This window comes from Bos indicus, chromosome X (assembly GCF_029378745.1).
Source record: "Bos indicus isolate NIAB-ARS_2022 breed Sahiwal x Tharparkar chromosome X, NIAB-ARS_B.indTharparkar_mat_pri_1.0, whole genome shotgun sequence".
NCBI classification, from domain to species: domain Eukaryota; kingdom Metazoa; phylum Chordata; class Mammalia; order Artiodactyla; family Bovidae; genus Bos; species Bos indicus.
In genome coordinates this window covers 121,751,130-121,762,927 of record NC_091789.1, presented here as the reverse complement: position 1 = coordinate 121,762,927, position 11,798 = coordinate 121,751,130, and the positions used below count along the sequence as shown (strand labels likewise).

The following is an 11,798-nucleotide window of genomic DNA, read 5'->3' as shown; positions in this document are numbered from 1 at the left end:
ATGCCTTGTGGGCAGAAGAGTAAGCACTGTGCTCGTGAGAAACGTCACCAGGCCCGAGTTGAGACCCAGGGTCTTCATGATCAGGCTACCACATCTAGGGGAGAAGAGACCACCTCCTCTTCCCCTCCTGATTCAGAGAGCACTCCCTCAAGCTGGTCTGCTGCTGGCACCGCCACGGAGCCTCAGGGAGCCCAAGGCACCACCAGTGCTGCTGCAGGTGCTATATGTAAAAGATCTGGTGTCGGTGGCATAGCACGCTCAAGATCTGCAGTGCGTGGCACAGCACGCTCCAGATCTGGTGTAGGTGCCGAGGGCCAAGTTCAGGAAGCTGAAAATTCCTCCCAAGCCTCAGCTGCTGCTGCGAGCTCTCACACAGATCTTCTGACCAGGACGGCAGAGATATTGGTGCAGTACCTGCTGTTTAAGTATAAGATGAGGGAGCTCATTAAGAGGTCCAAAATGCTGCAGGAAATCAATAGAAGGTACAAGGAACAATTCCCTGAGATCCTTAGAAGGGCCTCCGAGCACATGGAGATGGTGTTTGGCCTGGTGCTGAAGGAAGTCAGGCCCAACAGTCACTGCTATACCCTGGTGAGCCACCTAGATCTCAGTGACAGCGAGTCTTTGAGAGGTGACCGGGGGCTACCGAAGAATGGTCTTCTGATGCCTCTGCTGGGTGTCATCTACCTGAATGGCAACCACGCCCCTGAGGAGAAGATCTGGAAGTTCCTGAATATGCTGGGCATCTATGATGGAAGAAGTCACTTCATCTTTGGAGAGCCCAGGAAGCTCATCACAGAAGATCTGGTGCGGGAAGAGTACCTGGAGTACCGCCAGATGCCCGGCAGCGATCCCCCTCGCTGTGAGTTCCTGTGAGGTCCTAAAGCGCTCACAGAAATCAGCAAGAAGAAAGTCCTGCAGTTCCTGGCCAAGGTCAAGGATTCGGTCCATCCTGCCTTGCAGCAGCATATGAAGAGGCTTGGAGAGAGGAAGTAGAGAGCACCGGAGCCAGAGGTGCAGCCAGGGCTGACACTTCTGCCTCAATCAGGCCTGGCACTGCTGCCTCAGCCGCTGCTGGCCCTTCTGCTTTGGCCAGGCCTGGCACTGCTGCCTCAACCTCTGCTGGCACTTCTGCCTCAATCAGGCCTGGCACTGCTGCCTCAGCCAGCGCTGGCCCTTCTGCTTCGGCCACTGTGCACCCCAGGGCCGCATCCAACCGCTCATCTCGCCCCTAGTGTGATCTGAAGCCTGTTGTTCACTTTGTGGCTGGAGAAGCCAGTCAACCTGTGTTCCTGATATGCATCAATAACTTGTTGACTTTATTTCCCCCAATTTTCAGTTGTTAAAACTTTTCAACAGAAAGGTCATTTAGAGTCATGATATAAGTATATGAATAACATGGGTCACACACACTTTGCTGTTTGTCAAATTTAGGAGTAAGAATTTTGTTTTCTCAAATAAATATTGGAATTCCTCACATCACTATTGTGATCCAGGATGAGAATATCATCACTTTAAGATGAGACTGTCCTTAGAAATATGAAAGACACCACACTAATAGAGGCTCAGAACCTTGATACCTTGTTAGGGAGATAGCTGAAATTTCTTCAGTTTTTGGCCGGCTTTACTCTCTGCTTAGTCTCCCTTTTTGTAAATGTAAAAGACACTTGCCTCTGCTTATGGTTTATGGTTTTCAAGAATGTTTGAGAATATAAATTATAGCAAATGATTTATTCGTGGCTCTTCTTTTACACAAACGTTGACAATCTGCTCTTAAGAAGTCTTCATGCTTCTACTGGTGATGTTTGTCAAAAAAAGTCCTAGCCTCTGTCCACTCATTATAGTTTCTCAGAGATGCTGTCATTGTATGGAAGAGGCTGAGATACTCTCTACTTCAGGAAGAACAAGAAAGAAGCAGGGTAAAGAGGGGTTGGAGAGAACATATTATTTTGGTTTCATTGCTAAGTGGAATTTTGGCTGATTGGGGAGGTTGGGTCTTTTGTTTTTTCCTGACTTGGAACACTGCATAGTTTCTGACATCTGATAGATTGAAAAAAGAATCCAGCTGATGTAACATCTGAGGTCAAGATAATCATAGTAATAACTGCTGTTGCTCCTAATTTCTCAATAGAACAGGTGACATGACAGAAGCTTTCCATAAATACTTATATTCCACCAATCTGACAAGAAAGGGCTTCTCAAACTTACTTCACAGGGGAGAGCCCAAGGCTCATAGAGTTACGGTTTGGTTTTGTGCTGAAATACATAGGGCTGGTAAATGACAGCTGGCAATAGACTCCTGCTCTACACTACTTTACCCACTCCAGTGTTCTTGCCTGGAGAATCCCAGGGACGGGGGAGCCTGGTGGGCTGCCGTCTATGGGGTCGCACAGAGTCAGACACGACTGAAGCGACTTAGCAGTAGCAGCTACACTACTTTAGCACTCATACTGTTGTTCTCCTCACAACCTGAGACATACCCTTGTCTTTGTTCTTTAACAAGTCCTTTTAACATTTGACATTTCCTTTTCCTTATATATTTATCATTTATTTATTTATTAGGCTGTGCTGGATCTTAGTTGCTGCACGTGTGGTCTAGTTCCCTGACCAGGGAGCGAACCTGGGCCCCCTGCATTGGGAGCCTGGAGTCCTAGCCATTGGACCACCAGGAAAGTCCCCACCCTGTATCTTTTATTTCAGTGCTTTTCTCAGTACTCCAAAATTTGTCCTAGGTGATAGAAAAGAATGCCCTTATGCTCAAGCTACTGGATTGAAATGTGTAGCCAGAGCAGTAAGAATACCAGATATACTTAACCAACGATATGTATCCCTTATTCATTACTCATAGATAAGTGAATGAAACAATATTCAGGGACAGTACAAGCATGTACATTGGCCATGTTAGATAACCTCTGAAGAGCAAAGAGTCTCCATATCATCCTTACAGCCTCTTGCCTGTGGAAAGTAAACCTATCAGAACAGAAATGACATGAGAATCTTCACCTGGCTGATGAGATAGATTGATCTACTTTTTTTTCCCTAAAGGACTGCCACCTGTCCTGGGACTCCCGCCTTGGACTATAGCTTCTCCATCTCCCGTCACTCCTGGGACAGGGACCCATTCTCTGTAGCACTGCAGAGCAAACATAGCTCAGGAGTTTGTAGAGACATGGAATTTCCCCAAAGGCCTTTAATCCAAGACACAGAAAGCAAGATGAGGGCCCCAGGTAGGAGGATTGAGGAGAGCAAGACCCAAGAATATGGGGGATGGTGGTCACTGGGATAGCACTCCCTTCTGATCTCAGACACAGAGGAATTCAGAACTGGTGGGCTTAGGCTATTAGCCTTGGTATAGCCTCACTTATTCTTCAGGTTTGTCAAACTCCCTTCACTGTGCCACTTAGGCCTGGTGACATAGTGAGTCCTACTCACTTCCTCCCAGAGGATCACATGGAGGTAAGGAACCTCATCCTGATCAAAGGGAGCAGCCAAAGCTCAGCAGAAGGATGATTTCCACGTTGTGCCAGAAGTCAAGGTAAGGACCCTGAATTCTTGAAAAGACCACTAGCCTCAAAACAGTGGGAGCAGAACATATTCCTTCCACTCCTATTAACCTCAGAAGACCATGGCCTGTGGTGGGCCTAGGAGGCAAACTCCTCTTCTTCCTCAGGGATCAGGAAACTAGTGGCCTGGGTGGAGAAGCTTTAAGGCAAGTCAGGGAATGTTTCCAGTTGGGGAATATTTCCAGGTTCTTTCCAAGACAGTGAGGACAGCAAAGAATGTGGGAACACAAATACCAGGATGGCCACACAGTATGTTCCCTACTCTCAGCCTAGAAGGCCTCAGGCAGATTTACCAGGCCAAGGGGCCCTTCAGCTCTGACGGAGCAGTAGCAGGAAAGTTAAGGTTTGGTCTGATGGTGGTGTTCACATGTCAACAGAAGGGGCAGTCTTGAGCTTGGCTGAGAGTCAAATTTGGGACCCTGATTTGGGCCCCTGAGAGGAACCATCTGTCATTCCCATGGAGCTTGCCACAGCTTTCATTCTTGTGAGACTATGGGTAGGGGTGGCTAGATAAGGCCACTCTTATTTCCTCCTCCAGGCTCACAGGGAGGTATCGGTCTTACTATGAGAAGACAGGCCTCAGGTCAAGAAGGAAGGGATTCCCCAGGCCCCACCAGAAGTCAAATTGTGAAGCCCGAGTGGAGACTGAGGGGTCTATTCATCCCTGAATAGAAGGAACAAAGGAGAGTCCTGCCCTCCCCTTTGATGTCAGTTCTAGAAAGCTCAGGGGAAGACTGTCAGGCAAGGCTCTCCCTCACGTATTATACCAGGCCTTCTTCTTATACCAGGCCTTCTTCTTCTTGTTGAATTGCTAAGTCATGTCTGACTCTCTTGTGACTCCATGGACTGTAGGCCGCCAGGCTCCTTTGTCCATGGGATATTACAAGGAAGAATTCGAGGCTGGGTTGCCATTTCCTCCTCCAGGGGATCTTCCTGACCCAGAGACTGAGTCTGCATCTCCTGCAGCTCCTGTATCTCAGCAGATCCTTTCCTGCTGAGCCATCAGGGAAGCCCTATATCAGGCCTAAGGGAGGTGAGATCTTCGTTGCAAAGTATAGTCACCAGTCCTGAGAAGCGAGGGATATGGTCGGTGCCTGCCAGGCACTGTGGCAGATGCTTTACAGTTACCACCACATGCCAGCAGTCCTTCCAGACAGGGCTTGTCAAACTCCCTTCACAGTTAAAGAGCACGAGGCGCTCTCAGAGAGTTTAATGAAGTGACAAACTTTTCCATGGCTGTTTAAGTGACAGGGATGGCCAAAAGCCCTTGATTTGAGTTAGTCTAAAGCTCACCCTCTCACTCCTGCAAGCCTGATCTGACCTTATGCCCTTAATTCCCTTTTTATTCTCATTACTGTGAAATGTATGAAGCATTAAGAAGAGGGACTCTCAGGTCCAACTATTATATTTTAATACATAGCCAGAGCAATAATAATAATAATGCCAAACTAAATGTGACATATGAAGAGAGGAAAAAAGAGATAGTATTTGCTAACAATAGGATCATCTGTCCATACATATGAGGGTTCAGACATCTTAAAAGATCTGAACGTTTTAACTTTCAGATAAGCTTATAAGATCATAAGGGACTCAAGAAAATCATCTCACAGCCATTCCTTTGTATAAAAAATACCTATTAGATCTAAAATATAAAGTTTATTTATTAGAACAGCGATTGTCTGAGAATTCTGGCTGAAGGAGAGAAGGGACAGGTTACCACGTTTTGTTTCTCTCACAGGTCTCTGCCTGGGCCCCCTTACTTATGCCATGGATTTCCTATCTTTTATCACTTCTAGGGCAGGGATTCCTTCTCTGCAAGGTCCACAGTAGAGAAAGTACTCAGGGCCTTTCAGGAATGTGGCATTTCCCAAGAAGGCTTTAATCAAAGGGGCAAGGGCCTTTAGGAAGACACCCATGCAACTGGACTGAGGAATGCAACACCCCAGAATATTAGGTGTAAGAAGGCTTCAGGCAGAACTCTCAAGCTGAACATCTCTTTTCTCTGTTGTCTCAGTACAGTTGTCAGGGACGTGAGACCTTTGGTCTAAGGAGGGCAATCTCAGGTCAGAGTAGGAATTGTCAAATATATATGTGAAGCCCCTTAAAAAGAAGTGAAAGAAATAGCCACCCAGAACCACTGGGGTTCTGTAGTGTCCACTTGCTGCTGTCAGCCCTCGGAGGTCCTGAATTCCATCGTAGGATGAGGAAGAGAGAGGCCTTGAGAGCTGAGAAAGACAGAGCGCTACCACCATGGGCAGGGCACGTTCCAGAACCAAGTCTGCCAGCTCCTCCCACATAGTGACATCCAGGGCAGATCCTTCAACTTGAGGTTGAAAAGAGAAGTAAGTATTCCAAGTAATTGAGTGCCAAGGTGGATCTGAAGGGAACACATTTTATGCCTTGTTTTGTCCTTGCTTGACCTCAGTAACTGGGAGATGTATCTTTTTCTGTTTAGGGCTTTCTTTTTGGCACTATTGAAGTAGCCTTTTGTAATTGAAGGTTAATTTGACTTCCGTATTTGTGTTTATGAACAAAGTATATCCCATTTATTGCTGTATTTCAGTATAAGTACAAAGGTTTTTATATTGAGTCAGAAATCCTTGAATCTCCTTTTGTGGTTCAGAACAAGATGACAGGACAAGAGAATTGGGAGTTTTTTGCCAATGATAATGGACAGTGAGTGAAATTGTTCATATTGGGAAATATAAAAAAAAGGTCTTGTCTGTGTGGCATCTGCAGTACAGTGGAACAGGAATTCCCAGCCCCTGTTTCCCCTCAGCAACCCAGATATTAAAAGTATATAAGTAGCAAAATAACCTTTATAGAAGGTCCAGAGTCCAATTAAGAAATTGCAGTACCACAGGTAAGCATACATCTTAGATCAGCTGCACTTGAAATGGGTAAGAACAACACACACACACACACACACACACACACACACACACACACACGTGCACTTATGGATCATGAATAGCACTATTCATCTATGATAACCAGTTTCTATACTAAACTGTTATCTCAACAAATGTGATCACCAATGGTTCACAGCTATTTCTTACTCTGTTTAGTACGATACTCTAAACTTTGAGTAACACAATAGGACTCATGTGAAGTGCCCCTAGTGGTGCTGGAAGTGCTCTCACGAAGCGGAGAGAAGTCATGACATTATACAAAAAAGTTGAGTTGCTCCTTGTATACTGATTTGGATCTGCAGTTGTAGTTGCCACCATTTCAAGATGAATGAATCCAGCATAAGCGCTACTGTAAGAAAAAGAAAAGGAAATTTATGAAGCCATCACTGCAGCTACACCAGCAGGTGTGAAAATCTTGTGCTTTTTGTGAAATAAGTTTTTATCTTGTATTGAAAATATAGCTTGTATGTGGGTGCAGGATTGCTATAAGCAAGGCATATCTATAGACTTGAACATGATTGAAGAAAAAGCAAAGTCATTATGACAACCTAAAGCAAAAGTGGGTGAAGGATCTAAAACTGGAAAATTTAATGCCAGCAAAGGATGATCTGATAATTTCAGAAAGAGGTTTGACTTCAAAATATCTAAATAATAGGGGAAGCAGCTTTTGCAAACAAGAGGCAACAGGTGGTTTCCCATATGTCATTAAGAAAATCACTGGGTATTAATTTTGTATCCTGCAACTTTACCAATTCATTGATGAGCTCCAGTAGTTTTCTCACAGCAACATGAGGCTTTTCTATGTCTAGTATCATGTCATCTGCAAACAGTGCCAGTTTCACTTCTTTTCCAACTTGGATTCCTTTTATTTCTTCTGTTCTCTGATGGCCACGGCTAGGACTTCTGAAATCATGTTGAGTAAAAGTGGAGAAAATGGACATCTTTGAAATTTTCATATTAAGTGAAGTCTGCTGCTGCTGCTAAGTCGCTTCAGTCATGTCCGACTCTGTGCGACCCCATGGACGGCAGCCCACCAGGCTCCCCCGTCCCTGGGATTCTCCAGGCAAGAACACTGGAGTGGGTTGCCATTTCTTTCTCCAATGCATGAAAGTGAAAAGTGAAAGTGAAATCGCTCAGTCGTGTCCGACCCTCAGCGACCCCATGGACTGCAGCCTACCAGGCTTCTCCGTCCATGGGATTTTCCAGGCAAGAGTACTGGAGTTGGGTGCCATCGCCTTCTCCTTAAGTGAAGTCAGACAAAGACAAATATCACATCACTCAAATGTGGTGTGATAGAATTCTATTACTATACACTGTCCCATCTCTCTCTTGTGAATGGATAAACGGCACATCAGCCTGTCATCACAGGTAAGTGTTTTCTCTTAAAGTAACAATGTTTTCAGTACTTTATTATAAATATGACTGAAATGGTGTAGGATATAAAAATTTTTAGTGATCCATTCATTACTATATATGCTTGGCTACCATGAAGCAATCCTATCAGTTACACTAGGCTACTATAAAGCAATCATATTGCTGCTTCTTCATTATTGATGCTTGAATCATTATACCTGTAACTATGAATTGCTTTTCACATTATTCATTGTTGATATTTAGCGTTTTGCATCTATAGTCTTTGTCATATAAGGCAATAAATATATATGACAATATATATAATATTGTCAATAAGGCAATTGTCTTGACAGACAGTTCTTACAAATGCATGCTGTAAACTTACAATATTGATAAATACAGTCCTGTGAATATATTTTCTCTTAAGATTTTCTTAATAACATTTTGTTTTCTCTAGCTTACATTATTGTAAGAATACAATAGCTAATACTTATAGCTATGTCAACTAGAAAGAAAGGAATACATCAAGGTTGTGTATTGTCACCCTGCTTATTTAACTTATATGCAGAGTACATCTTGCAAAATACTTGGCTGGATGAAGCACGAGCTGGAATCAAGATTGCAGGGAGAAATATCAATAACCTCGGATTTGCAGATGATACCATCCTTATGGCAGAAAGCAAAGAAGAACTAAAGAGCCTCGATGAAAGTGAAAAAGAAGAGAAAAAGCTGGCTTAAAACTCAACATTCAAAAACCAAAGATCATGGCATCCGGTCCCATCACTTCATGGCAAATAGATGGAGAAACAATGGAAACGGTGAGAGACTTCATTTTGGGGGGCTCCAAGATCACTGCACATGGTGACTGCATGTGCATGTGCAGTTGCTTTTCACTTGGTATAATGTTTCAGTTATGCAAGATGAACCAATTCCAGAGATCTGCTGGGTAACATTGTGCCTATATTTAACATTACTGTATTGTGGGCCTAAATATTTAAGTGAGTAGATCTGATGTTAAGTGATTTTACCACATCAATCATTTGAAAAGTTGATTGTCTTGCTCCCTGTCTAGGACAGAGGAAGATGATTAAGTGCAAGCATTTAGAGAACTCTTTTATAATGTTAGTGAGAATGTCAATGTGTGCAACCATGGTGGAAAACAATATTGAGGTTCCTCAAAAAATTAAAAATTGAATTACCATATGATTCAGCTAGCCCACTTCTGGGTTTTAATCCAAAAAAATTAAAATTAGACTCTCCAAGAGATATTTTCATTCCTGTATTTGTTGCAGGATTATTCACAATAACCAATACAGGGAAGCAGCCTAAATGTCCGTTGATGTATCAATGGATAGATATATGATATATATATATATCATGGAGTGTTGTGTGTGTGTGTGTGTGTGTGTGTGCGTCCTCAGTCACTCAGTTGTGTTTGATTCTTAGAGAGCCCATGGACTGCAGCTCACCAGGCCTCCCTGCCCTTCACTCTCTCCAAGAGTTTTCTCAAACTCATGTCCATTGAGTCAGTGATGAGATCCAACCATCTCGCCTTCTGCTGCCCCTTGTCTTCTGGCCCTCAATCTTTGATTCCTAGCATCAGGGTCTTTTCCACTGAGTCCACTCTTTCCATCAGGTGGCCAAAGTATTGGAGTCAGATTCAGCATCAGTCCTTCCAATACATATTCAGGGTTGATTTCCTTTAGGATGGACTGGCTTGATCTCCTTGCTATCCAAGAGACTCTCAAGAGTCTTCTCCAAGATCACAGTTTGAAAGCATCAGTTCTTCATCACTCAATCTTCTTTATGGTCCAACTCTCACATCCATACATGACTACTGGGAAAACGATAGATTTGACTACAGGGACCTTTGTCGGCAAACTGATATCTCCATTTTTTAATACACTGTCTCGCTTTGGAGCCTTAGTTAAAAGCAGAGCCTTCAGCGAGAGGTCATTTCAAGGGAAGTTGCCTGGTGGGCTAGAGAGACAGTGGGAGTGGTGAGCACGGCCAGGTCCTCAGAAGGAGGACCTGAGAGAATCCACAGTCTCCTGGACTGGTGACCTTTACCCTGGGTTGAGGGAGCCAGAGACCTCTCCTTAAGGACCTACTCGATTATTTTATCTTGTGTGTAACTGGGCAAATTCTAGGCAAGTTCTGGATTTTTTGTTGGTGCTTAAATACGTGGACATATTCATTATTTAGATGAAAGGGTATCTGGGAGGGAAGATACTGATCAATGACAAAATTTCTAAGAACTCTGAGTTGTTTCCAATGGGGAAAGATTCTACCTCAAGCACATTCCATGTCATATCCTCTGGTGTGAATGTTATATGATTGTCCTTGCTAGGCAACATTTTAATTCACTGTGATTTTCTTTGTCTTGGAGTTTGGGTAATGTGCTGGAGTTCAGGGGGCTAGTGAAACAGCATGTGAAACAATTGACCAGCTTAAACTGGTTTGACCTTTTCTAATAGATTGTTGATTAATCACACCTTGAGTCATTTTACAAAGAAGGAAGTACATGTGTCCAAGAAGGAACACATGACCTCAGGATGACCCTGGAGCCAAGCTCTTCAGTCTGCAAAACTCAGAGAAGAGAAATATTGCCCTGGGCCATTTACAAAGTGAGAAGTCCTTCAATGAGGAAAACCTGGCTTCCTGTAACCTGAGTAGCTGAAACAGACTAATTGAAGACTAGCCAATTAGCTTTCAAGTTAGAAATTCCCCTGACCCCCTTAGATTGCACCCAGGCTCCTGGATTGAAGAGAGATTTGATACCTTGCCTCCTGCATTGATTGGCCTTGCAGTAAAGTTCTTTTCTCTAAAGCTCTTGCCATAAGTGTGGACTTCTCTGAGCATCGGGTAGTGAGCCCATGTTCCGTTAGTCTGGGCAGCCTTGTTGAGGTTTAGGACTTGTGACCATCTGCTTGATGCACTGTAGCCCCTGGTGGGCCCTCAACACCAACCCTGAGTGGCCACCTATACTGAGTTTGTCTAGAGAGTTGGCTCTCAGGTTCCTGTTTGCTAGCCATGGCACTCTGGGCTCCTCTGGCTTCTGGGGCTCCTTTCACTTTTAAGGAAGGAAACAGCTCCTGGATCAGACATCTTTGGGGTGAGTAAACTCCTTAAAATATGCCTGTAACTAAATGTGCTATATGAAGTTAGAATGTGCCTTTAGTCTAATAATCTCATCAGGACTGCTTGTTAGAGAGGACGAGACGGTTGGATGGCATCACTGACTCGATGGGCATGAGTTTGAGCAAACCCAAGAAGAAAGTGAAGGACAGGGAAGCCCGGTATGCTGCAGTCCATTGGGTTGCACAGAGTCAGACGTGACGAACTGATTGAAGAACAACACCACCACTGTGGGTTAGAGTCCCACCTAGGAGAGTTTCTTCTGTCTGATTAGAATCCTAAGGCTACAGTCCTGGGTTAAAGACCCACCCTAAGAGGACAATGTCAGAGGTTAGAGCTACTGAGGTGCTCAAATGATTGGGTTAGAGGTCTGAACACTGGCTTAAGGTTCCAGGCCTTTGGATTTAATTGCCTATGTTTGTCTGTGTCTGACTGTTTTATGTATTGGGATTGGCTAATGGGTGTTGGCTATGGGATGAATGTGGCGAGACTTTTTTCAACCTGTAATTAATGAGGGTCCTCTGAATCGGGAGATAAAACACCTTGCTCCTGGACTGGAAACTTTGCTTTATGGAGGTGATGGGGGTTTTCCCCTTTGCCTAAGGTGACAGCACAGAGGTATTGTTACAGATGGATATTCTTTGAAAAAAATTATTGGAGATATGTTGATTTACAATCTTGTGTTAGTTTCAGGTGTACAGCAAAGTGATTCAGTTACACATATATTCAATCTTTTCCAGATTCTTTTCCCATATAGGCTATTACAGAATATTGAGTATAGGAGGTCCTGTTCAGTTATCTATTTTCTATATTGGTCGTATGTGTATGTTCA

The 11,798-nt window shown here is 43.9% G+C and overlaps 1 protein-coding gene across 1 annotated transcript; it reads left to right on the top strand.

The window, feature by feature from the left end:
• LOC139181586 (melanoma-associated antigen B4-like) lies at positions 1 to 876 on the top strand. The gene has a single exon (XM_070785081.1). It carries the CDS (start codon positions 1 to 3, stop codon positions 874 to 876), a length of 876 nt encoding a protein of 291 aa, XP_070641182.1.
• Positions 877 to 11,798: the final 10,922 nt, after the last annotated feature.

Excerpts from the sequence above, each read along its gene's own strand:
- LOC139181586 (XM_070785081.1), top strand. The coding sequence starts at position 1 with ATGCCTTGTGGGCAGAAGAGTAAGCACTGTGCTCGTGAGAAACGTCAC.